This window comes from Macaca nemestrina, chromosome 7 (genome assembly GCF_043159975.1).
Source record: "Macaca nemestrina isolate mMacNem1 chromosome 7, mMacNem.hap1, whole genome shotgun sequence".
Lineage (NCBI taxonomy): Eukaryota > Metazoa > Chordata > Mammalia > Primates > Cercopithecidae > Macaca > Macaca nemestrina.
The window spans coordinates 152,616,983-152,643,574 of record NC_092131.1 but is presented as its reverse complement, the minus strand read 5'-3'; the positions used below and the strand labels follow the sequence as shown (position 1 = coordinate 152,643,574).

At 35.1% G+C, this 26,592-nt stretch overlaps 2 protein-coding genes across 11 annotated transcripts in view; one reads left to right on the top strand and one right to left on the bottom strand.

Moving 5' to 3' along the window:
• LOC105490607 (fibroblast growth factor 7) overlaps nt 1-11,780 on the top strand; it is a 66,668-nt gene extending 54,888 nt beyond the window's left edge. Inside the window, exons 2-3 of the mRNA XM_011756402.3 lie at nt 6,655-6,758; nt 7,843-11,780. Of these exons, the coding sequence (XP_011754704.1) occupies nt 6,655-6,758; nt 7,843-8,037 (299 nt within the window). The 3' untranslated portion in view covers nt 8,038-11,780. The remainder of the gene's footprint in view (nt 1-6,654; nt 6,759-7,842) is intronic.
• Nucleotides 1-26,592, bottom strand: part of LOC105490614 (family with sequence similarity 227 member B) — a 283,260-nt gene that overhangs the window by 160,377 nt on the left and 96,291 nt on the right. The window contains exon 12 of one of the 10 annotated variants that reach the window (XM_071099375.1): nt 14,779-14,804. The exons of the other annotated variants lie outside the window; for them this stretch is intronic. Coding sequence (XP_070955476.1) covers nt 14,794-14,804 — 11 coding nt within the window. The 3' untranslated portion in view covers nt 14,779-14,793. Of the gene's footprint in view, nt 1-14,778; nt 14,805-26,592 lie in introns of those variants that run through there. 10 annotated transcript variants of the gene reach the window in all.

The window sequence follows — 26,592 nt, the reverse complement described above, 5'->3', positions numbered from 1 at the left end:
AGCTGCATTTAAAAATTAGTAGACTTTGTATTTTAGAACACTTTTAGATTTACAAAAAAAAAAAAAAAAACGAGCAGATAGGCTGGGCATGGCAGCTCACGCCTATAATCCCAGCACTTTGGGAGGCCGAGGCGGGAGGATCACAAGGTTAGGAGATCGAGACCATCCTGACTAACCCAGTGAAACCCCGTCTCTACTAAAAATACAAAAAATTAGCCGGGCGTGGTGGCGGGCGCCTGTAGTCCCAGCGCCTCCAGAGGCTGAGGCAGGAGAATGGGGTGAACCTGGGAGGCGGAGCTTGCAGTGAGACGAGATCTCGCCACTGCACTCCAGCCTGGGCAACAGAGCGAGACTCCGTCTCAAAAAAAAAAAAAAAAAAAAAAAAGAGCAGATAATAGAGTTCCCATAAACAATCTCCATTTCCCCCCACAGTTCCTCCATTATAAGCATCTTGCATTAACGTGGCACATTTGTTAGAATAGATGAGCCAGTATTTATTTATACTGTTAGTTTATACTAAGGTCCAGGCTTTGCTCTGTATAGTTGTATGAGTTCTGACAAATGTATATTATGTATCCACTATTACAGTATTATGCAGAAGAGTTTCACTGATTTAAAAATCCCCTGTGATTCAAGTTTTCATCCTTTTTCTGCTCTCCTCAAGGCCCTTGCAACCACTGATCTTACTGTCTCTAAAGTTTTGCCTTTGCCAGAATGTCATATGGCTGGACTCATACAGTATGCGGCCTTTTCAGACTGGTTTCTTTCACTTAGCAATATGTACTTAAAGTTCCCCTTGTCTTTTTGTGGCTTCACAGCTCAATATCTTTTTATTGCTAAATAATATTCCAATGTATACGTGTACCATAGTTTGTTTATCCATTTACCTATTGGATATGTTGTGTCTAGTTTTTGATGGTATGGATAAAGCTGCTATAAATAGTCATGTTCAGGTTTTTGTGTGGACATAAGTTTTCAATTCAATAGGGCAAATACCTGGGGGCATGACTGCTAGATTATATATTAAGAGTATGTTTAGTTTTTAAGAAACTGCCAAACTGTCTTACCATGTGACTGCACCATTTTGCATTCCCACTAGTAATGGAAGAGTTTTGGTTGCTTTGCATCCTTGCCAGCATACAGCACTGTCAGTTTTTTGGAGTTTAGTTGTATAGAGGTATCTCATTGTTGTTTCAATTTGCAATTCCTTTTTAAATAATTTCAACTTTTATTTTAGATTCAGGGGGTACATTACAGGACTGTTACCTGGGTATACTGTGTGATACTGAGGTTTGAGGTATGACTGCTCCCGTCACCCAGGTACTGAGCATAGTACCTAATGGTTTTTCAACCTTTCCCTCATCTACTCCCCACCAGTAGTCCCCAGTGTCAGTTGTTGCCATCTTTATGTCCTTAAGTACCTAGTGTTTAGCTGTCACTTATAAGTGAAAACATGTAGTATTTAGTTTTCTGTTCCTGTGTTAATTTGCTTAGGGTAATGGCCTCCAGCTGCATCCATGTTGCGATTCCCTAATGATCTATGATATTGAGCATCTTTTCATATGCTTATTTGCCCTTTGTGTATCTTTAGTGAGATGTCCAGATTTTGCCCACTTTTTAACTAGGTTTTATTTTCTTATTGTTGTGTTTTCAGTGTTTTTTGTATATGTTGGATATGTTCATGTATTTTTTGCATATATGTGTATGTTGGTGTGTTTTAATGATGTAAAATGAATGGAATCTATAGCCTTAAACATAATATAAATTTATAATGGTTAAGATTTCCCACTCAACAATCCAGGCTTGACAGAAAATCATAAAATTTACTTAAATTTAAATGTTTTCTTCTTTGTTGATACTAGTTCTTAGTTTTAACATGCCCAAGAGGGTATATTTGATCAAGGACAAGATTAAAAGTTCTGATTGGCTAACCATCAAACCGCTGCCTCCACTTTTTTTTCCAACTTGAAAATAATATTTAGTTATCATGCTAGCACAGCCATATTAACATATACCCCCTCAAAACTTTAAATATAAAGCTTTAAAGGTTTCAGGAAAAAGAAATATTCATGATGCTAAGATTGGTGGGCATGGATTCTATGTGGTGAGACACTAAAAAGTAATTTTTCAAACAGAAAAGTTAAAGCACTTTAAAATCACAAAGCTATTGGTAACTAAAAAAAGAATTAGTATCAATTTCTGAAATACAAGATTAGAGGGACACCTAAAATTCTGAAAGATTTTAGAGAATTTTTTTGAAAAGCAATTGCAATTTAGATCAAAATTCCTCACTTTTCATTCCAAGTGTGATATAGGTTTAAATAATAAACAGACAAGAAGGTTTAGATAAATTCATGAATTATTAAACCAGAGGATAAAAAATAGGGAAGTCATTTAGGGCACAGTCTCTAGTGTGTAACGGTAACATCCTAAATAATAAATTTATGCTATTGTTGACAATATTGCTGACAAGGCTAAATAGTCAAAGAGTTTGACACATTGCCTGGTTTTTCATGTTACATTGCATGAGCTGATTCTCTCCTTCTCTTTTATTTATATTTTTGAACTGTACCATTATGCTACCATGGACATCATGTCCACAATGTGATGCATCTATGTAATATGCTTTAAATCTTTGGGAATAAATTTACTGAGTGCTACTTATGTGAACAAACTTCTCTTAAGCACAAATGGAAATCCACAAAGAAAGATAGCCTCTTCTATTTGTTTTATGTGAGGCAACAGATACACTGTAGGCAAAAAGACCAAGTATAATTAACTTATATTCGTAGCTAACTTAATATCTGCATATTACATATTTTTCTATTATGTATTCTGAGCAACTTCATGGCTTCTGATTTGGAGGGCAGGATTTCATAATTTCATAGTTAATACTTCTTTTCTTTTTCTTTTTTTTTTTGAGATGGAGTCTAGCTCTTGTTGTCCAGGCTGGAGAGCAATGGTGAAATCTCAGCCCATTGCAACCTCCAACTCAAGGTTCAAGTGATTCTCCTGCCTCAGCCTCCTGAGTAACTGGGATTACAGACACCCACCATCATGCTTGGCTAATTTTTGTATTTTTAGTAGAAACGGGATTTCACCATGTTTGCCAGACTGGTCTTGAACTCCTGACCTCAGGTGATCTGCCCGCCTTGGCCTCCCAAAGTGTTAGGATTACAGGCGTGAGCCACTGCGCCCGGCCCATAGTGAATACTTCTATAAATATTTGTGCATACTGAAAGGAACATCACTCCCCACGTTGCCACTGAACAAAAGAGTGAAAATGTTAATTTCTTTATCCTTGAGCTTTTCTTGAATGAAAGAGGGTCATAGGACATGGAGCAAAATGGACTAGAAAATCAGGGTTGATAAGGTATTGATTCTGACAACACTGCTTAATGCTCTCCCCAAGCAATTGTCTTTTAGATACATTGATTTCCCAGTGTTAATGGTATTTTTCAAATATGTCAAGCAATTAAGAATATACGTCTATTCTAATCTCAGCTAAAGGTAGAATCTTTTCAAAGAATTTTTGGTATCCTTAACCCTAATATGTGGAGGGATAAGATTAAAAATGTTCATCACCTTATTTTTATTTATTTATTTATTTATTTTTGAGACAGAGCCTCACTCCACCCAGACTGGAGTGCAGTGGTGTGACCTCGGCTCATTGCAACCTCTGCCTCCCGGGTTCAAGTGATTCTCCTGCCTCAGCCTCTCAAGTAGCTAGAATTACAGGAATGCACCACCATACCCAACTAATTTTTTTTTTTTTTTTTTTTTATGAGATGGAGTCTCACTCTGTCACCTAGGCTAGAGGGCAGTGGCACTGTCTTGGCTCACTGCAGCCTCTGCCTTCTGAGTTCAAGCCATTCTCCTTCTTCAGCCTCCTGAGTAGCTGGGATTACAGGCACCCACCACCACACCTGGATAATTTTTTGTATTTTTAGTAGAAACAGGGTTTCGCCATGTTGGTCAGGGTAGCATTGAACTCCTGACCTCAAGTGATCCGCCTGACTCGGCCTCCCAAAGTGCTAGGATTACAGATGTGAGCTACCGCACCCAGCCATCACCTCTTGTAAAGTGCAATAGACAGGCAGGGGATAGAAGAAAACATTTTGGGAGTGGGGCAATATGAACTTACTGTCATGACTGGACCTAAAAGGGAAGATGTCTGCCTATCATAATTAACAATAACTCTATCAGTCAACATTTATGTTTTACAATTGTTCTGTCAAAGAAAAGCCAGCAAACGTTACAGATTCCAGTCCCTAATAACTGATCATGAAAGACACTCTAAGCTTGTGCATCAGCATTCTCTTTTTATCTAAAAGAAAATATATTAAATAAAGGGAGAAATGGCAGGAGTAAAGAGACTTGAAGGAAAAGAAAATATTTACTTCTTAATGATATTTTACAATGCTAAGATCTTTAGAAACCAACTATTCCATATGTCTTTTAAATATTAGGTTGATGCAAAGGTAATTACACTTTTTGTCATAAAAGTAATGGCAAAAGCCACAATTAGTTTTGCACCAACCTAATTGATATATTTATTCCATTTTGGAGGCAAATATGTTGAATCAATGAATTTCTTCAGTATTTTTCATTGTATTAGTACAAATTTAACCTAATAGTATTCTTCTGCATGTTATTTCCCTTTGTGCTTCCTTTAATGAAGTGAAGTTATAGTTACCAAACAGAGTGCTCTAAAAGGGCAAGGCTTGTCTGTGAATTGAGCCTGGCACAGAATTGGCTCTCGGTGAAGATCTGTTGAATGTTACATGAATGCATCAACATCATAATCCTTCGTGTGCTTGTAAGCAATTACTAAATTTTCTCTAGCCTATTCAGGCCTGTGTTCTTCAAAATGCTTTCTTTTAATTAAGATTATATGTATCTTAACTAGGATATATATATATGAAGACAATGTAGAAGTAAATAAAGAAAAGTTGTGAAACAAGTCTCCCACCTGAGGGAGGCAGAGGTTCTGCTAATTACACCAAATTTCCAGTGGTTAAAGAATGAGTGATGTGGGAAAAGTAAGATATATATATCTTAATTAATATATATAATTATATATATCTTAATTAATGTAAGATATATATATATCTTAATTAAAACGATATATATGGACATGTTTGCTGTTTCTATGAGGTTTTAACTTCTGGTGTTCAGAACCAGGGCTGTTTTTCTTAATTTGTATCCTAAATCCACAGTAGGGTTCTATGCATTGTGATAATGCTTAATAAATACATAAAAAGATTAATATCCATTCATTTGCATTTTCTTAATAAAACCCAATTTCTAGATGAGCAGCTGTGAAACTCTCAACTGGACGAGCTCTGACTAGTGTTAAGTACAGTATATTGGGAAACAGGCTTCTATATGCAACATATATGTGAAGCAAATGACAAATACTAGCTAGGCTACATTAAATCCCAATGACATGAATAGAAATTATATTATTCAGATAGCAAAAATGAAGTCAAAAAATAAATAAGAGAATGAATTGAAGGTATGGGGCAATACAATTAGTTTTTTCTTTAAGTCAATATTTTAGAAAGTAGCTTTTGAAGGCCCAATCACACAGATAATTGACACTTTGACTTTTCTTTGCACTGTGTTAGACATAGGTAAGAGAATGACTCAGGGCTGTACCTTCATGTAGAAAATATAATTAATAGCAAATTGCATAATAGTACACTAAAATTTTAATTCTTACATCACTTTAATAAATTTCTTGAGATTTTACTTTATTTAGTGTGTCATTAAAACACAGGATTTAAGGAAGATATATATAATAAAGGCAAATAGTAAGTTACCATTCTTGTGTAAACACGTTTTGTAAATACAATTTCAACAAAGATTTAAAAGTTAATTATAACAGTATAAAGTTATGAAGTATTATAGAAACAGGATTCATTATTTTAAGTGGTCTTTCCATGTATCAAAATACTATCAGTTTAAAATAATCTTTTTTTAAGGCAGTAGGCTCTATTTACCATCATTTACAATTGCTTTAATTAGAATTTTCTTCACTTTCAGTATATTCAAGAGCTATTCTGTTGGCAATAATTTTTAAGATAAAGTTTATTCAAATAGAAAAGTAATTATATAATGATTAAGAGCCAGAATATCTGGGTTCAAATTCCAGTTCTGCTACTTATCAGGTATAAGAATTTGGGCAAATTTCTTAGTTTCTCTGTGCTTCAGTTTCCTGATCTGTAAAACTGGGATAACAAGACTACCTGCTTCAGTCTGTGGTTATGAGTAAATGTGTTAATACATAAGAGCAATGTAATAATCCTTGGCATGTGGTATCAGTTCAATAAACATTAGCTATTATTATTATAGTAAATTAGAAATTTAATTCTAGAGAATAAAAAGCTGAACTCAAATATATGACTATTTATTAGATACAGACACATTTTCTACAAAATAAAAAACCCATCAGTTTGTACTTCCCTTATATAATGACTATTCTGGTGTTTGTGTGTATCTGTTGTGGGTCGGGGTCTTGGGCTGAGTAAATAATCACATTAAAAATTTTAAAAACTTCCAATTAAAACAGAAATAAGAACAAATGGCCATTCTTGGATCATCTGCAAAGCTGAACGAATACTTGACATGTCTTTCTGTGATTCCTTGCAGATATCATGGAAATCAGGACAGTGGCAGTCGGAATTGTGGCAATCAAAGGGGTGGAAAGTGAATTCTATCTTGCAATGAACAAGGAAGGAAAACTCTATGCAAAGGTATTGATAATTGATAGCTTAGGCTTAATTTTTAAAACTAATTTTTGTCAAAATATCTCACCTTTCTGAAAAGTAAAAATGGAATTAATTTATCTCCAACTGTATTAATATAATGATTTTATTAAAACACTTTTTACTCAAACATTAAGAAAAAAATGTTTTCTGTGTGACTTTGGACAAATGGCTTGTTCTTTGGATTTTGGTTTCTTCATCTGTAAAATGAGTTGAATGAACTGACCTCTAAGCATCCTTCTAGCTCTAAAATTCCATGTGCATTTTAGATATTTAAAATCCAAAATTTCCATTTGCCAGTATTAAAGCTCTTTTTGTTAAAGGTCACCCAATTTGCACATTGCTGACATGAAAATTCTTGGGAAAAAAATCTTGAAATGTTTAGTTCATTTATCAACATCAATCTCACAATCATGGGCTTTGAACTGTAATTATTCACATTGTTCCCACTTCACTACAATGCAAAATATGTAACAGTTCATCCCACTATAATAAAATATAATTGGCTTTCCTTTATATTCCCACAGCTCAGCATAATGCCTGGGACAGGCTAATTATATAATGATATAGGTTTAATTGAATGAACAAATGATTGCATGGATGAACAAACAAATTAACCTTTTATCTTCCATTACCATTGAACACAATGTAGAAGTAAATAAAGAAAAGTTGTGAAACAAGTCTCTCACTTGAGGGAGGCAGAAGTTATGCTAATTACACCAAATTTCCAGTGGTTAAAGAATGAGTGATGTGGGAATAGTAATATGAGGCCTGTTACTTAGGGGGAAATAGGTGCTAATTTTAAAGAATAGTTGACATGAACGGCCAAAAAGCTACACATATTTCATAACTAACTGTGTATTACGTGGTGTTTTTATTTTAAATTTAAGATACCTTTTTATGCAAATATACTACATAAGTATAGCTGATAAACCACATTTGGCCTGCTCAATCTGAGGGTTAAAAAAAGTCATGTATGTTTCAATTCTACCAAATATTACCTGCTTACTCTTCGTTTAATTGAGCCTCTCTAAAAATCATCTGGATAATATTTGTTTGTTTGTTTTAACAGAAAGAATGCAATGAAGATTGTAACTTCAAAGAACTAATTCTGGAAAACCATTACAACACATATGCATCAGCTAAATGGACACACAATGGAGGGGAAATGTTTGTTGCCTTAAATCAAAAGGGGATTCCTGTAAGAGGAAAAAAAACGAAGAAAGAACAAAAAACAGCCCACTTTCTTCCTATGGCAATAACTTAATTGTATATGGTATATAAAGAACCAGTTCCAGCAGGGAGATTTCTTTAAGTGGACTGTTTTCTTTCTTCTCAAAATTTTCTTTCCTTTTATTTTTTAGTAACCAAGAAAGGCTGGAAAACTACTGAAAAACTGATCAAGCTGGACTTGTGCATTTATGTTTAAGACACTGCATTAAAGAAAGATTTGAAAAGTATACACAAAAATCAGATTTAGTAACTAAAGGTTGTAAAAAATTGTAAAACTGGTTGTACAATCATGGTGTTAGTAATAGTAATTTTTTCTTAAATTAATTTACCCTTAAGAGTATGTTAGATTTGATTATCTGATAATGATTATTTAAATATTCCTATCTGCTTATAAAATGGCTGCTATAATAATAATAATGCAGATGATGTTATATAAGGTATATCAGACCTACAGGCTGCTGGCAGGATTTGTCAGATAATCAAGCCACACTAACTATGGAAAATTAGCAGCATTTTAAATGCTTTCTAGTGAAAAATTATAATCTACTTAAACTCTAATCAGAAAAAAAGAATATTCTCCAAAAAATCTATTATGAAAGTCAGTAAAATAGATAATTTAACAAAAGTACAGGATTAGAACATGCTTATACCTATTAACAAGAACAAAATTTCTAATGCTGCTCAAGTGGAAAGGGTATTGCTAAAAGGATGTTTCCAAAAATCTTGTATATAAAATAGCAACAGTGATTGATGATAATACTGTACTTCATCTCACTCGCCACAAAATAACATTTTATAATTCCTCAAAGTAAAATTGAGAAATCTTTAAGTTTTTTTCAAGTAACATAATCTATCTTTGTATAATTCATATTTGGGAATATGGCTTTTAATAATGTTCTTCCCACAAATAATCATGCTTTTTTTCCTATGGTTACAGCATTAAACTCTATTTTAAGTTGTTTTTGAACTTTATTGTTTTGTTATTTAAGTTTATGTTATTTATAAAAAAAAAACCTTAATAAGCTCTATCTGTTTCATATGCTTTTAATTTTAAAGGAATAACAAAACTGTCTGGCTCAACTGCAAGTTTCCCTCCCCTTTGTGACTGACACTAAGTCTAGCACACAGCACTTGGGCCAGCAAATCCTGGAAGGCAGACAAAAATGAGAGCCTGAAGCAATGCTTACAATAGATGTCTCACACGGAACAATACAAATGTGTAAAAAATCTTTTGCCACATATTCTTGCCAATTAATTGGATCATATAAGTGAAATCATTACAAATATAAGTATTTACACGATTTTAAAGTTAGAATATATTTGAATGCATGAGTAGAAAAGTATCATATTTTTAAACTATGTGTATTTAAATTTAGTCATTTTCTAATCTCTAGAAATCTCTGCTGTTCAAAAGGTGGCAGCACTGAAAGTTGTTTTCCTGTTAGATGGCAAGAGCACAATGCCCAAAATAGAAGATACAGTTAGGAATAAGGGGCCCTGAATGTCATGAGGGCTTGAGGTCAGCCTACAGATAACAGGATTATTACAAAGATGAATTTCCACTTCAAAAGTCTTTCATTGGCAGATCTTGGTAGCACTTTATATGTTCACCAATGGGAGGTCAATATTTATCTAACTTAAAAGGTATGCTAACCATTGTGGTTTTAATTTCAAAATATTTGTCATTCAAGTCCCTTTACATGAACAGTATTTGGTAATACATTTATAGATGAGAGTTATAAGAAAAGATTAGGTCAACAAAAACAATAGATTCATTTGATTTTCCTGTGGTTCATCTACATGACCAGGATGTAGGAAATTAGAAAGAACTGCCCTTCCTCAGATATACTCTTGGGAGAGAGCATGAATGGTATTCTGAACTATCACCTGATTCAAGGACTTTGCTAGCTAGGTTTTGAGGTCAGGCTTCAGTAACTGTATGTAGTCTTGCGAGCATACTGAGGGCAGAGGAGGACTTTGTTTTTCACATGTGTTTCCTTAGTGCCTAGTAGACTATCTGTCCATAATCAGTTTTCAGTGTGAATTCACTGAATGTTTATAGACAAAAGAAAATACATAATAAAACTTATCTTCATTTTTTAAAAGGGTAAAACATGACTATACAGAAATTTAAATAGAAATAGTGTATATACATATAAAATACAAGCTATGTTAGGACCAAATGCTCTTTGTCTATGGAGTTATACTTCCATTAAATTATATAGCAATGCTGATTTAGGCAAAACCAATATTTAGTGGTAAATCCATTCCTGGTAGTATAAGTCACCTAAAAAAGATTTTTAGAAACATGTACTTTAATTATTTTTCTCCTATTTTTAAATTTATTATGCAAATTTTACAAAATAAAATTTGCTTTAGTTACACACACTTAGAATTCTAGAATCTTAAAACTGTAAGGGGTCTCCATCCCTCTTACTCATTTGTAGTCTAGGAAACTGAGATTTTGATACACCTAAAGTCATGTAGCTGGATAGATATACAACTGTCACAAGAGTCTAGATCAGTTAGCACATGCTTTCTACCCTTAGACTATTAGTATTATTAGCTAGTGGTCTTCTGGGTTTTTTGTTTTTTATTTCTATTGAGATATACATCTATACACAAACGTAACTATGTCTTGGCAATGCACTTCATACAGAATTACTAATCTATACCATGATGATTTGACTCAAAAGGAGAAGAGAAATTATGTAGTTTTCAATTCTGATTCCTATCCGTCTTTTGTTCACGAATGGAAAACTTTGTGCGAAATATACATATAAGCAGAGTAAGACTTTCTAAAGTGTTCTTTGAAAGAGAAAATTAAATATATGAGTTTCTAACAATTAAAAAGGAAAAAATCAAAATACAAAATGATAACAAAAGTAAACAAAAGATACTTTCAAAGCAGTGAACAAAACATTTTGACATGTCATAATATAAATTATAAATTAAAAATATAAAAGCCATAGTATAAATTGTCAGCCTTTGAGCTGGCTACATATTCAATTTAATGACAGAAGAGAAGGGATGCTGGAGGTAAATGCTTAGGGTTTCTGTCTCATAGAGTTTGCTCTTCTGGTTCTCTAGGCTGCCAAACAACATAAAGATGTACAAGGGGACCTCGCTGTGGTAAAAGCAACCCTGTAACAACAAAAACTCTAAAACAGTGCCCCTCACGATTTTCTACTGAAATATCTCTAATAGTACAGGTATAAAATAAGAGGTTAGAGAATAGTGCAAAGCGGGCCCACCACAGGCAGAACATTTCTTTTCTCCTAACTGTGATTTTTGCATCTTACTCCATAATATATTTGTGGTTGTGTTAATATGACAATGTCTGCAATTAAACACCAGTAAGCAAAATTGATACATCAGAATGACTTACAGGGCTTATCATGCAGTTTCATTTACATCCCTACCCCACTGCCATTTACTTGAGCGTGAATGAGACACAAGAGATTCTTTGCCTCCCGTAATCCAACTTTACTCATAAATAACACAAGGCTAAAGAAAACCAGAATTCAAATTCATCATGCGTAGGAGCAATAACAAAAATATTTAACAGTCAGTATGGGTGATTGCTGGCCAATCAGAATACATCACTGATCTACCAAAATGGAGGCAGGCCACTAGGACTAACTTGTGGGTATCATTCCTATGATCACCCTAAAACAGAGTTGGGAAAATATCTATTAACTTGTCTCCCTGGTTTGAATTCTCAATATGTATCTTAATATGAAATAGCTCATTAAAACTTCATGTGTAACTATTTCAGCATTGTTGTCAGCTTTATTCCACTTCTGTACAGTATTTATTTAACCACGCTGCTGCTTTCAGTGAAGGTCACTTGTTCCTTCAGGGACACATATACACCCACCTATCCTTTAATTTTGAATGGTTTGTTGAGAAAATTTACTTTCTCTTGAGTTGAAAAGACTTGACAGGAAGCAAGAAATAATACAGTCCTAGCCTCTTTCCAGTAACATCTGATTTCTCCATTTTCAAACTATACTTCTCAGGGAACCAGATATTTACTCTCGTCTGGGAAAACGCCTCTTATGTTTTCCTTTTACTTCCTGGTTATCATGTGGTTGCATTTTCCAAATCCTTATCATTGAATTTATGAGAGCCTACCCAAATGTATTTTCTTTCATTTATATTCTAATAATTGAAATGTGAGATGAGAATAACATTTCACTTATGAAAAACCCTTCTCTTGATGAATCCTTCCACGTGTTAGTTATCTATTGCTGTGTAACAAATTAAAACTTAATGGCTTGAAACAAATATTTGTTTTCTCATAGTTTATGTGGCTCAGGAACCTGGGCATGGTTCAGCACAGTGTTTTTGGTCAGAATTCCTCATGAGGCTGCAATCAAGGTGTCGACCAGGGCTGTAGTCATCTACCTCAATATTCAACTCAGAAAGGGATCCACCTTAGATCCTCACTGGCTGTTGTCAGGACCTATCACTTCCTTACCATGTGGACCTCTCCACAGCACTGCTTACAACATTACAGTCTGTTTCCCACAGAGCAAGAAATCAGAGAGTGTGAGATAAAGTACCCAAAATGGAAGCCACAGGTTTGTTTAACATATATAACCTAGTTCCAAAACTGATGATACCTCTGCCTACACTCATGAGGAGGGTATTATACAAGGGCATACACACCAGAAGGCGGGGATCACTGGAAGCCATTTTACAGGCTGCCTAATCCAAGTCATAAACTAGATGTTTTTAATGTCACTGCCATAAGCTGGGATTCTACAGGGTCTAATAAGCGTAATTCATGGCTTTCAGTGGAGATCCATTCAGCAGAGAAAGAGATGAAATATGTATATTCTCTGTGGAAACATTCTTGATTCTTCCTTGAGGGATACTGCGTGGTCCATTCCTACACAGGATAATTAAGAAAAGGTTTGAACCACAGTCTGGACTTCCTATTAGCCTGAGATGTGCCTACTTAGAACTCCCAATGTAGCTGAAAAACTAACAATATCCCTTTGCCTTCACATGAAGCAAATTACCCTGCCATCAGACTCAACGTGAAGATAATCCTCCCTTTAGCTGCCCTGCCTCAAGAGAATAAGATCATAGATGCCAGCTGGAATTCCTTTGGGCCATAGAGTGTTTTGTTCTACACAATGAAGGCAATAAGCCACAATTTACCCAAGACCATCTGAGAACAAGACCTAAAAAGACTTGAAAACAATTGATTTCAATGGTAGGTGCACACTGGTATCCCCTGTTCTATATATAATATATATATATTGCCTCTGCCTACACTCATGAGGAGAGTATTATACAAGGGCATACATACCAGAAGGCAGGGATCACTGGAAGCCATTTTACAGGCTGCCTAATCCAAGTCATAAACTTGGATTACATATATATAGAGAGAACAGGGGATATATATACACACACACATATATATATACACACACACACACATATACACACACACACACACACAGAGAAAGAGAGAGAAAGAGAGAGAGAGACAGAGAGTGAGACAGAGAGAGAAAGAGAGAGAGAGTTAGGCCCCAACGCAGGCCAGTTACATCAGTGTATATGAGAGGCGGCCCATGCAGTGGTATTTTTAAAATTCCCCAGCAGATTCTAATGTGCCGCTGCAGTTGAGAACTAATTAGGTAAATACAAACAACAACAAAAACCAAAAAAACCTCTTCTGAAACTATGCCTGCTTCTTCATATTTGTCTCTTCTTTAAACACCTTGAAAGGCCTTATACCCTCCCAGTCCCTCCCGCCCCTAGGTTTTCCTAGATGCCTCTGTATTTTCTGCTATTCACAACTGGGGCTCACAGGAAATGCACACACTAGAAAGAGAGCTACAATTGTTTTTGCATCAGAGTGATTATGGAATACAAAGTGCATAAAAGTTCTCCCTCCCCCACCACAGTCCATTCTCAAATAGAACAGTCAGAGTGATTCTGTTAAAATATATTTCAGATCATGCATCCTCTGTTTAAAACTGGAATTGTTTTCCATATTCTTCAGAATAGGAGCCTGTCCTTATAGTGGCTAAGGAGTGGCCATGGAAGAAGGTGAGTAATTAAAAACTTTGCTGCTGAATTAGGTGGGCAAAATAACAAGAAAAAGTAATAAAAATCTAGAGAAATTATGCACTTAAGTTGTTTGGCAGATATCCCTGAATTATCAGTTCATTTTAAAGAAATACTGGATACTATAGACAATATTTAATGGGTACAATCATTATTAGAATCATACTCAGAGGAAAGGGCATAGCTCTACATTGAAAAATGACAAATGAATGTACCTTTTTATGTTTGAAGTAAATATATTTAGGGCATGTACATATCACCTTAATAATTCTTCACTTGACTGAAATTTTTCCATTAATCAACCAATTAATAGATACAACTAGGCTAGATGAGAGGGCTTCTACTTTACTATTACTTCTTTACTATATATCTCCTATTGTTGATTGTTTTTGGTTACTTCAATTTTTTTACTAAGATAAATATGAACAATTTATATATGCTTCTTTATATTTCTGATTTTCTTAGGACGATTACAGGAAATAAAATTGAAAAACCGATTTTCTGAAAGTTTTTTCCAGAGTACATTTTAATTAGCAGTGCCGGGAGTAAATATTCTTATTTTTATACTCAAAATTTAGTCAGCTCTTGTTCTTGTCTCTTCTTCCCTTTGACTCTGTGAATATGGTAAATCACCAACACTCAGCTAACTTCTTTCTCAACATCCATTCAGATTCATTGCTTTCTTCGTCCTTCTACAGCTTTATTACCTCATGCCTAGAATTTAGCAATAGTTCCTTAATCTTTCTTGTTTCAAATTCCTTCCCATCTCATATGCTGCCTAATTCTTTCATCTTCTTATAATACTGCTTTGACTATTTCAGTTGCCAACTGAAGACCCATATTGGCTCTTTTTTGCCTATTGGGTTTAGTTTAAATCTCTTAAACTAGCACCCAAAGCTGTCAAACAATTGGCTCTAACGTGACTGTCCAATCTTCTCACTGTTCAATATAAACCTCATAGTTTCTTTAGTTCATTGTATTTATCATGATTTACACAAGTTGTAAATTAATTCTGCCTTTGAGTTTTGTCTATACTGTCCCCACTGCTTAGAATATCTCTACGTCCTACTTTCAATCAATCCATACCCTGCTCTGCTCTTAAGGACAAAGCTCAAGTTTAATGAGCTATTCCCAAACTTGCCCCTGCCTTATAACAATTTTTTTCCTTCTCTGAATCCTATTGCACTCTAATATAGTAATTGATTGCACACACACACACACACACACATATACACATATATATGCAATGTTTATATATATATGTCTTCATCTACTTCAGTTAAACAAGCATATATTGACAATTCTACCATGTTTGTATCAGGCACTGTATGATAAATATATGTTGAGTGTGAAAAAAGTAAAAATAACTATTGCCTTTTTAAAATTCTGCATGGAATCTAGTAGGGAAATAGAACCTCAAAAAGTACTTAATACTATTAATACTTGCTTACTAATTGACCCATATTAATAATCTATTGATAAAATATATAATAAATTTTATATACAAAGATCTTTCCAGTCTTGTCATCATGCCTACATAATCTTATCTCTTGCTATACAAAGGTCTGTGTTATATATTGGCGAGTTCCTTTAGAATCTGTTTTTAAAAATATGCTATTTAACAAATGCAGCAATCACTATGTGAGGTAAAAACACATCTATATTTTTATAAAATTCTGTCAGTCACAGGTTTGAGAGCACAAAATATTTGATAGCATTGATAGTGATGCCAGTCCTGTATACAGTTTAAATAGCATCCATTAGGAAAGGCAAGAGATCAAAACTTTTTGCTTTTGAAGTACTTCATCTCTTATCCTTGAAAGCTTAGTGTGTTCAGCAATTCATGCTCATAGGCCTTCTTAGAATGAATCATGTAACAATTGTGTAACATTTTTCAGCTTTTCTCCCTGTTCTTTATTCCTCTCTGTCATTGTTTTGCTAGGTGACAGTGCTTATCTCAATTCAACTTTAAGTTTCTACAGTTAACAACGTTAATTGTTAATTTTTCATATTTCTCATTTATTGTACATGTCACTCAACTAGCTACTCATTTGTCCAACTTTTATGATATTGCTCTATAATGAAAAAAGAAAAATGTTACTGTTTTGCTAATAAATCTTCCTAATTAGCTCCATTCACTGTTTCAAAAATAATATTTGGATTTTTATTCTCTTTCAGAACAGAAATATTTATCATGCTTTAATGTTATTAAGGTTAAATCACAGGTGATATTTTATTGTCTTCTAAATACTTCTTTATTTTCAAATTCTCTACATTAATATATATGATCTTTATTATCAGAATAACAATGGCAAATGTGGTTGAAAAAATTATCTTCTCCATATTCAGTTTTTATGGAGCTGGAAGAGTGTGTTGTTGGTGCCACACTGATGTAATACATAGCATGGTCTTCTACATGAATGACCAAACCTGGTACCCACATTGCTCATCTCATTCAATTAACTAAACTCGCTGAAACTCCATAATTTCATAACAATGTAGTCATTGTTACCATATTTTAGTGGTGACTGTGTCCTGAATCTTCTTCTTGAATCTGTTCCTTTTTCCAGTAATCACCAAGATTGCTCAACTCTTCTTACCTAATGTCCCTGTCTCATCTCTTCCTCACTACTTTCATGACCTCATTAAGTTGTACCTAAAGTTTAGCAATAGCATCCTATTTGTTTTTCTGTTCCAGGTCCTCATTGTCTCAATTCCTGTTTAGTTACCTAATATTCCTAAAACGTCATTTAAACTATGTCAATTACTAATTGTAGAACCCACGTGGTCTCTCTAGGGCTGACTGAATTTGGGTAAAATTCTTTAAACTGGAAATCAAAACCATCAACAAATTGGTTCCATCCATCCGGTCCAATCTCCTCACTGTTCATGAACTTCATAGTCTGCTTAGACCATTGTTCATGTCATTTTGTATACATACCATACTTCGTCCTGTCTCTGGGATTTGTCTATATTGTCTCTATCATCCAGAATGTCTCAACTTCTCACTATCAACCAATACCCTGCTCTGCCATCAAGAACAAAATCAAGATTCTCCTCTTCAATGAATTATTACCAGACTTGGTCCTACCTTACAATGATTTTTCTCTTCTGTAAATTCCCACTGCATGTCAATCTATGCCATTGATCTAGCATTTAGAGAATTTTTATCTCTATCTCGATAGAGGATGGATAGGCATACCTATATGTCTATCCATGCATCTATACTTATCTACCTAAGCAACACAAATACACACATACTTATATAAATATATGTCCACATCTATTTCAGTTACACAAATATATAAAGGGGTCTGGGTATGTATGTATGTGTATATATATGTGTGTGTGTGTGTGTGTGTGTGTGTGTGTGTGTGGTCAATAGTACAGTGTTAGACACTATAATAGTGATAATAAAATCTATGCCTCAAAATTTAAAACAATTACATACCTATAGATATATAACCAATTTTATGAAGATCAGATTTGGAACAAATGAGCCTTTGGAACTACTAAGAACCATAAGTGATAGCTGACAGACTGTCAAGAAAAAAACTTCCTAAGTCTTTAGCATGTCAATTGTAGAGCACATGCGTAAGTTACCATTGTGCTTTGACCCTAACAGCAATTTTAATGCTTGAGTCTTATATATAAATATGCATATATCAAACAACTGCCAAACCAGTATCATCTCTATTGCCTTAGTGGAAGACACACACACACACACCCTAAACATAGACGCAGCAATAAATTCAAAAAATTCAATTGAATAGAGAAATGGGTATTGTCAAGAACTGCAATTTCAGTCTCATCTTTGTTGCAAACTTTCTGGTTGACTTCATTCTGTGTTTAACAAGGTCCAGTATTGTCCTGTAAGTCCATGTTACAAGATGGACTTTATTAGTGAAAACTTTTCCTAACATTTTGCTAGATTTATACATTGCACTGATTTACTCTAATGAAAACTTAACTGCCCTCTTAGGATACTGCTTCCTCTGCAGTCCTCTCAGTTGGAGGCTCTTTTTTTTTTTCCCCTCACACAGTATTCATACCACAGTCGAGAGGTGTGTGGTAGGTATATGTATGCCTACTACACATTCTATATAACTTATTTAATCACATTTGTTGGTTATTGTCTGTGTCTCCTCACTAGCCCATAAGTTCCATAAGGAAAAGGATACTGTCTGTTTTGTTCCCTTATGTATCCAAAGCTCCTTTAAGACTATCTGTTAAGCACTCAGTAAATATATTTAATACTCAAGAAATAAAAGGACTCAGTAAATGTTCATCGCACTCAGCAAATATTTATTAAACTAATGGACAAACCAATTTCAATTCAGTGACAGAATGATAGGCACATCTCACTGCAAAGAGTCATTCTAATACCTAAGCATGATACAAATGTGATTGTTGCAAATGAATAGAAATATATCACCTTGTTTTGTGCAAACTGATAACTAAATCTCTCAGGTAGTCAAACTCTTAGCATTCACTTCTTCATAACACAGGATTTTCATGTCATTTAGTATAATATGCTAATAATTCATTTCATAATATAATGGAAACCCACTGTTTTAAAATTAAACTCAGCCCCTCTGACTACTGCTACCAACCAACAGACCAATATATCTGGGGGAGGTATTTGCAGGTGATCTTATGGTAGACATGGAAAATTATCTCGGAAGTTAAATAACTTGAAATTGCTTGGTGAGCATGGCATCAAAGCAAAAGGAGACAAAATGTGTTTGAAATATACATATTCTCCAAATTATGATGAAATCTAACTCATAATAATCTGAATAGTTCCGTTAAATTTCTACCAAATTTCTGGTTCTCTGGGCTACTCTATGCTTTATATTATTCACTCTGCTTCTGTTCATATAGTCTTTCTCTACATAGTATAAAATACAATTAACAACAATACAACCTATTAAATTGCTACCACAATGGGAGTTTGTATGTCTGACCATCTTAATAGCATATTTCTGGGGTTTCCTCACTCCTTAGCTGTGCAAATTTCTTGGTTTTCTTTTAATGATGTATAATGAAAAGCATAATGTGGAAATTTTACTGGCTTAGTTCTCAAAGTGCTATTTGATATCCTACTTTTAATGGTTTCTTTTTTATTATCCCTGAGCATTGCTAATAGTGAAGAGGTAGCAAAATTAGAGGTGCAGACTAAAATCTGGGCTGGGCACGGTGGCTCATGCTGTAATCCCAGCACTCTGGGAGGTAAACGTGGGCAGATCACTTGAGGTCAGGAGTTTGAGACCAGTCTGGCCCACATGGAGAATCCCTGTTTTTACTAAAAATACAAAAATTAGCTAAATATGGTGGTGCATGCCTGTAGTCCCAGCTACTTGGGAGACTGAGGCAGAAGAATTGCTTGAACCTAGGAGGCAGAGGTTGCAGTGAGACAAGATCCCACCACTACACTTCAGCCTGGGTGACAGAGTGAGACTCTGTCTCGAAAAATAAACTAAAAATAAAATAAAATCCAAGTAGCTCTTTATAACATAAGGAATCCTAAACCATCTGGCTATTACTTTGAATATTTCTGTAACATGTCATTTGCTAAATATCACCTAGTACTTGTGTATGAGTAACTACTGTGTTTCTTTTTATTTTTTATCTCCCTACAGTGCCAAGTACAGTAACGTGTACTAGGTACATAAAAGTACATGTTAGTTGAAAATGAGGATTTTTCTTATTGCTTGTGGTTTAAGCTATAGTTTACAAAAATAATGAGATTTGTTAGTGTTTTAACATTAAAATCCAGACAAAGAGAAAAAAATAGATTTAGCAACTGGGGGAGAGGTATAAAAAGAGTTTTTAAAAATGATCTTTATTTGAGTTCAAAAGCTTAAATGGCATTGTACCACAATAAAGAAATTAACATTAAAACTTTAGTCTTGTAAATAATCTAACAATACACTGTTTAAGAAGAGCTGGCTTATAAATCATGAGTCATTCCAGATACTGAAATTCTATAACTGCTTACATTCCAGTCCTAAAAAGGGAGATATCATGACGTTTTGTTTGGAAGGCAAATTTTAACTATCCACGGTGTGTTTATTTCATTAAAATAAAACAGAAAGTCCTCTTTGTTAAAATTCTGGAAAAAAGTTAACTTCACATTACAATAAGCATCTCAAATGTTGAAAAAATGAAATCATGTTTTAAATATGTTTTAGATTAGAAGAAGCAATTCTAAGACAGCAGTATATATGGAGCACAGAATATTTCTTTTAAGTCATATATACGTATATGCATTCATGTGTACATATACTAATGTTTTACCCCAGTTCCGCTCTTTATCTGCCTTAGCCTTCCTCCAGCACACAGAATAAGGTTTTAGTATACACAGAGTCACACACACACACACACACACACACACACACACACACACACACACACAGAGAGAGACAGCTACAGAGAAGGAAGAGTTCTCAGATCATGAATCCTAAACCACCAGTCTCTATCACTAATTACACCTGAACAGTCAGCAATCACTTTGGAAGATTGTTCAGCACCTATGGATAGAAGTCATTAAACAACAAAATGTTAGAAAAGGGGAATATAGAAATATTCTACTCACCTCATTTTTCAGTTGTAAAAATAAAGCTCAGAGGGGTTGTATGACCTGCTCAAAGACATTCAAGTTCTTTATGTGCAAGTTGAATACATTAGAGCAGGTGAAACATTAGGGACTATAGTATAGAAATGCCTCCAAAGAAAAACATACTTATGGCACCAGTAAATACATAATCTGAATCTTATGTTCAAATAATTCTCCACAATGATGACTGTATCCAGACTGGGGGTAAGGAACACAGAAACTGTAAAGCAACAAGCAGTATAGGGAAGCTCTCAGATACCATGAGCCAAGTCCCTTTGCAATGATTTCCTATAGGATAGGAATGTTTTAATTTCTCACTGTCAATCCACACCCTGCTCTGCCATCAAAGACAAAATCAATGAGTTGGGGGGGAGGCACTCACTGACCACTAACTGATATAAAAACACAGAAGATAGTTTTAAAAGTAGATTAAAGCTCTGGAGAAATATGAGATGCTCAAAGTTCAAAAAAGAAACTCATAAATTTGAACAAACTTCTTTCTTAAGTAGATTTCCTTGTAGTCACAATCTAAGCAGAAGATTACAGAAAAAATACCTCTTTAGTGATCTTTATCTTTCTGAAATGGTACAACAACTTCTCTTTTAATTCCACCATCAGAAACAGTGGTGTGTGGTTGACATGTAATTCTCAATGGAGGCTGTGTGGCCTCCTGCTAGCCTTTCTGGCCTTTCTACTAGCATCTTTCTTCATTCACCCTCACCTATTAAAATTTAATACAGGAAAAGACATAAAAACTCGTTCACATTTGCCATAAATGAAGGATTAAGGCTATGGTAACTCTCATAAGTTACAACACTTATTCTATGATGATAATTTTAAACCTTAATATAATTACAAGCCTGTAAACTCAAATGGCTGATAGGCAGTATGTGAAGTGGTTATGAGTTCAGCTCTATGGCCAAAATTTCTTGAATTTCAATTCATATTCTAGCACTGATCAGTTATGTGGCTTCGGGAAAGTTACTTAACTTATATTTTGGTTTCATCACTTATAAAATGAAGATGATAATAAAAGTCACCTGTCACATAAAAAGATTACTCATTTATGAGAGTCATAGCCTTAGCTCTATTAAGTTAACACACTTTATCAAGTACATATTTCAAACGGAAGATTTTCCCAGGTTGAACATGAATTATTAAATTAAAATTTGAGCAATAAATTAAAAGAAACAGCCACTATAACCTGGCCCTTGCTCCCACAGCTTAGACCATCTCATCCAGAAACAAAAAAATCTTGTCATGTTTTAGCATCAGATACAAAAAGTATATTTCAAATATTTAGGGATAAATAAAATATATAATACATTTTCAAGCTTTCCATTTAAAAGGCACAGAGTGCCAAGTTGAAAAAAGAATCAAGACCCAATAGTTTGCTATCTTCAAGAGATCCATCTCACGTGAAATGACACCCATAGACTCAAAATAAAGGGATGGAAAAGGATCTGTCAGCCAAATGGAAAACAAAAAGAGCAAGGGTTACTATTCTTATATCAGACAAAACAGACTCTAAAACAACAATAATCAAAAAGGACAAAGAAGGGCATTACATAATGATAAAGTATTCAATACAACAAAAAGACTTAACTATCCTAAATATACATACACCCAATAAAAATGCAAAATAAAAATAGTTTTTTTCCTATATAGTAGCATGAATAATCAAAATTGAAAGTTTAAAATGCCATGTATAATTGGAAAAAGATGTGTCTGTACAGTAAAAACTAGAAAACACTGCTGAGAGAAATTAAAGAAGCATTATATAAATATAGGCATATTCTATGTTTGTGAACTGAAAAACTCACTTTGTTAAGATACCAATTCTCCCCAACTTGATCAATACAATGTATTTAAAATGAAGATGACCAAGTATATATTTTAGAAACTGACTAGCAGTTTTTCAAATTTATATTGAAATGAAAAGAATCTAGAATAATCAAAATAATTGTGTAAAAGAAGCACAAAGCTGGAGGACTTATAGTACCTGACTTCAAGATACATTATTAAACTACAGTTTTAAAGGTAGCTGGTTATTGGCATCAATGGAACAGAATACAGAGAACAGACATAAACCAATATGTATGGTCAATTGATTTCTAAGATAATTCGATGAGGAGAGGAAAATCTTTTCAACAAATGGTGCTGAAGCAATATGCAAAGAAGTGATTCTTAATGTTTATACATATAATTAAGAAAAATTACTCAAAATGAATTAGAGACCTAAAAGTAAGAGCTACAACTGTAAACTATAAAGCTATATACTATAAGATTTCTAGAAGAAAATATAAAATATATTAGTGAAATTTGGTTTACAAATATTATTAAATAGAATGCAAAAAGCACAAACTATATTAAAAAATCGATAAATGGGTTTCTTCTAATTATAAACTTTTGCTCTTTAAAAGATGTTATTAAGAAATGAAAGGGCAAGCCACATACTGGGAAAAACATTTGCAAAATATATATCTGAAAAAGGAACTGTTTCTAAACATATGAATAACTTCTTTCTAGGCTGCAGTGAGTTATGATCATGCCACTGTACTCCAGCCTGGGCGACAGAGCAAGATCCTGTCTTTAAAAATGAGCTAACTAAAAAAACCTAAAAAACAAACAAACAAACAAAAAACGAACTAACTAAATAAATAAGCATAAAATATATAAAGAACTCTTATAATTCAATAAGAAGACAAACAACTCAAATAAAAATGGCCAGGATATTTGAACCAACACTTCAGCAGACACTCAATAACCTGTGAGAGCAGCTGTGAGGGCAGAACCCCACAAAGCCACAGGGGTGAAACTGCTCAAGGCCTTTGATGCCCATCCTTTGCACCAGTGTGCCCTAGATGTGGGACATAAAGTCAAAGGAGGTTATTTTGGAGCTTTAAGATACATGGATGGCAAATAAGCACATGAAAAGAAGCAAATAAGCACATGAAAAGAAGCTCATCATGATTGGTCATTAGAGAAATTAAAATAAAACCTAACTAAATACCAGTATATAACTCACAAGAATAGCTAAAATTAAAAAGACCATACCAAGTGTTAGTAAGGAAGTAGAGTAACTATAACTTGTATAGTGGTAGAAATGTAAAATTTTGGATAAGATATTGGCAATTTCTTAAAATGTTATACATACGTGATATAGTTTGGATATCTACCCCCAACCAAATCTCATGTTGAAATGTAATCCCCAATGTTGGATGTGGGGCCTGGTAGGAGGTGGCTGGATCATGGGGGCAGATCCCTCAAGAATGGCTTGGGCCATTCCCTTGGTGATAAGTGAGTTCTTGCTCTGAGTTCACATGAGGTCTGGTTGTTTAAAATTGTGTGGCACCTCTGCCCCCCTCTTGCTTGATCTTGCTTTTGCCATGTGACACGACTGCTCTCCCTTCACCTTCTGCCATGATTGTAAGCTTCCTGAGGCCTCTCTAGAAGCTGTGCTTCCTGAGGCCTCTCTGCCAGCACTGTGCTTCCTGTAAAGCCTCTAGAACCATGAGCCAATTAAACCTCTGTTTGTTGTAAATTACCTAGTCACAGGTATTCTTTTATAGCAATACAAGAATGAACTAATACAGAAAGTAGGTACCAGGAGTAGGGCATTGCTGTAAAGATACTTGAAAATGCAGAAGCAGATTTGGAACTGCATAATGGGCAGAGGCTGGAAGAGTGTGGAAGGCTCAGAAGAGGACAGGAAGATGAGGGAAAGTTCAGAACTTCTTGGAAACTAGTTAAATGGTTGTGGTCAAAATGCTGACAGTGAAGCCCAGGCTGATGAGGTCTCAGATGGAAATTTATTGGGAACTGGAGCAAAGGTCACCTGTGTTGTGCCTTACCAAAGAACTTGGCTGCATTGTTTCCCTACCCTAGGGATCCGTGAAAGCTTGAACCTCAGAGTGATAATTTAGGGTATCTGGTGGAAGACATTTCTAGGCAACAGGGTATTCAAGATGTAACCCTGGCTGCTTGTGACAGCTGACACTCAGATGCAGGAGCAAAGAAATGATCAAAGTGGAACTCATATTTAAACAAGAAGCATAACATAAAAGTTTAGAAAATTGGCAACCTAGCCATGTGGCAGAGAAAGATAAGGCTTTTTTGGGAGAATAATTCAAGTAGGCTTTATAGCAATCGCTTGCTAGAGAAATTTGCATAACAAAAAGGGAGTCAAGTGCTAATAGCCAAGACAATGGGAAAAAGACTTTGAAAGCATCCCAGAAATCTAAGACACAGGCCCTCTAGTTACAGGCCCTGAGGCCTAGGAAGACTAAAAGATTTTATGGGTCAGGCCCAGGGACCTGCTGCCCTGCAGAGTCTTGGGCCACTGCTCTCTGCATCCCAGCTGCTTCAGTTCTAGCTGGGGCTTTAAAAGGCCCAGGTACAGCTTGAGCTGCCACTTTGGAGAATGCAAGCTATAAAATTTGGCAGCTTCCTCATGGTGTTAAGCCTGTAGGTGCACAGAATGCAAGAGTGAAGAATGTTTTGCAGCCTCTGCTTAGATTTGAGGATGTATGAAAAAGCCTGGTTGCCCAAGAAGACGCCTGCTGCAGGGGCAGAGCCTTCATAGATAACCTTTATTAGGGCAGCAAAGAGGGAAAATGTAGGGTAAGAGCCCCCACACAGAGTACCCACTGGGACACTGCCTAGTCGAGCTGTGAGAAGGGGCCACTGCCCTCCAGACCCGAGAATGGTAGATCTACTGGCAGCTTGCACCCTGAACCTGAAAAAGCCACAGGCACTCAATAACCCGTGAGAGGAGCTATGGGGGCAGAACCCCACAAAGCCACAGAAGTGAAGCTGCCCAAGGCGTTTGGTGCCCATCCTTTGCATCAGTGTGCCCTAGATGTGGGACATAAAGTCAAAGGAGGTTATTTTGGAGCTTTAAGATTTAGTGACTGCTCTGCCAGGTTTGAACTTGCATTGGGCCTTCAGTTCTTTTCTTTTGGCTGATTTCTCCCTTTTGGAGTGGCAATGTTAACCCAATGCCTACACTCCCATTGTATTTTGGAAGTAAGTAACTTGTTTTTGACCTTACAGGCTCATAGGCTGAAGAGACTTGCCTTGTTTTAGATGAGACTTTGGACTTTTGAGTTAATGCTGGAATGAGTTAATATTTTTGGGTACTGTTGGGAAAGCATGATTGTATTTTGCAATGTGAGAAGGACAAGATTTGGGAGGGGTCAGGGGTGAAATGATATAGTTTGGATATTTGTCCCTGTCCAAATCTCATGCTGAAATGTAATCTCCAGTGTTGGAGGTGGGGCCTGGGGGGAAGTGGTTGGATCATGAAGGCAGAGCCCTCATGAATGACTTGGGCCATCCCTTGGTGATAAGTAAGCTCTCACTCTGGGTTAACATAAAATTTGGTTGTTTAAAAGGGTGTGGCACCTCCCTTCCACTTTCTCTCACTTGCTTCTTCTTTCACCATGTGATGTGCCTGCTCCCCCTTTGCCTTCTGCCATGAGTGCAAGCTTCCTGAGGCCTTCCTAGAAGCTGAGCAGATACCAACACCATGCTTTCTGTAAAGCCTGCAGAACCATTAGCCAATTAAGCCTCTTTTTTCCTAAATTACCCAGGTTCAGATATTTATTTATAGCAATGTAAGAATGACCTCATATACTACATAACCATGCTGCTCTGCCATCCCACTACTAGATATTTATCAAAGAGAAATAAAATTCTATATCCAAACAAATACTTGTATATAAATGTTCATAGCAGCTATATTTATAATAGCCAAATACTGAAAACAATACAAATATCCACCAAGAGATGAATGAACAAATCATATTATAGTCCCACTATGGAGGACTACTATTCAGCAATACAAAGGAACAGATTATTAATACATGTAACAACATGAAT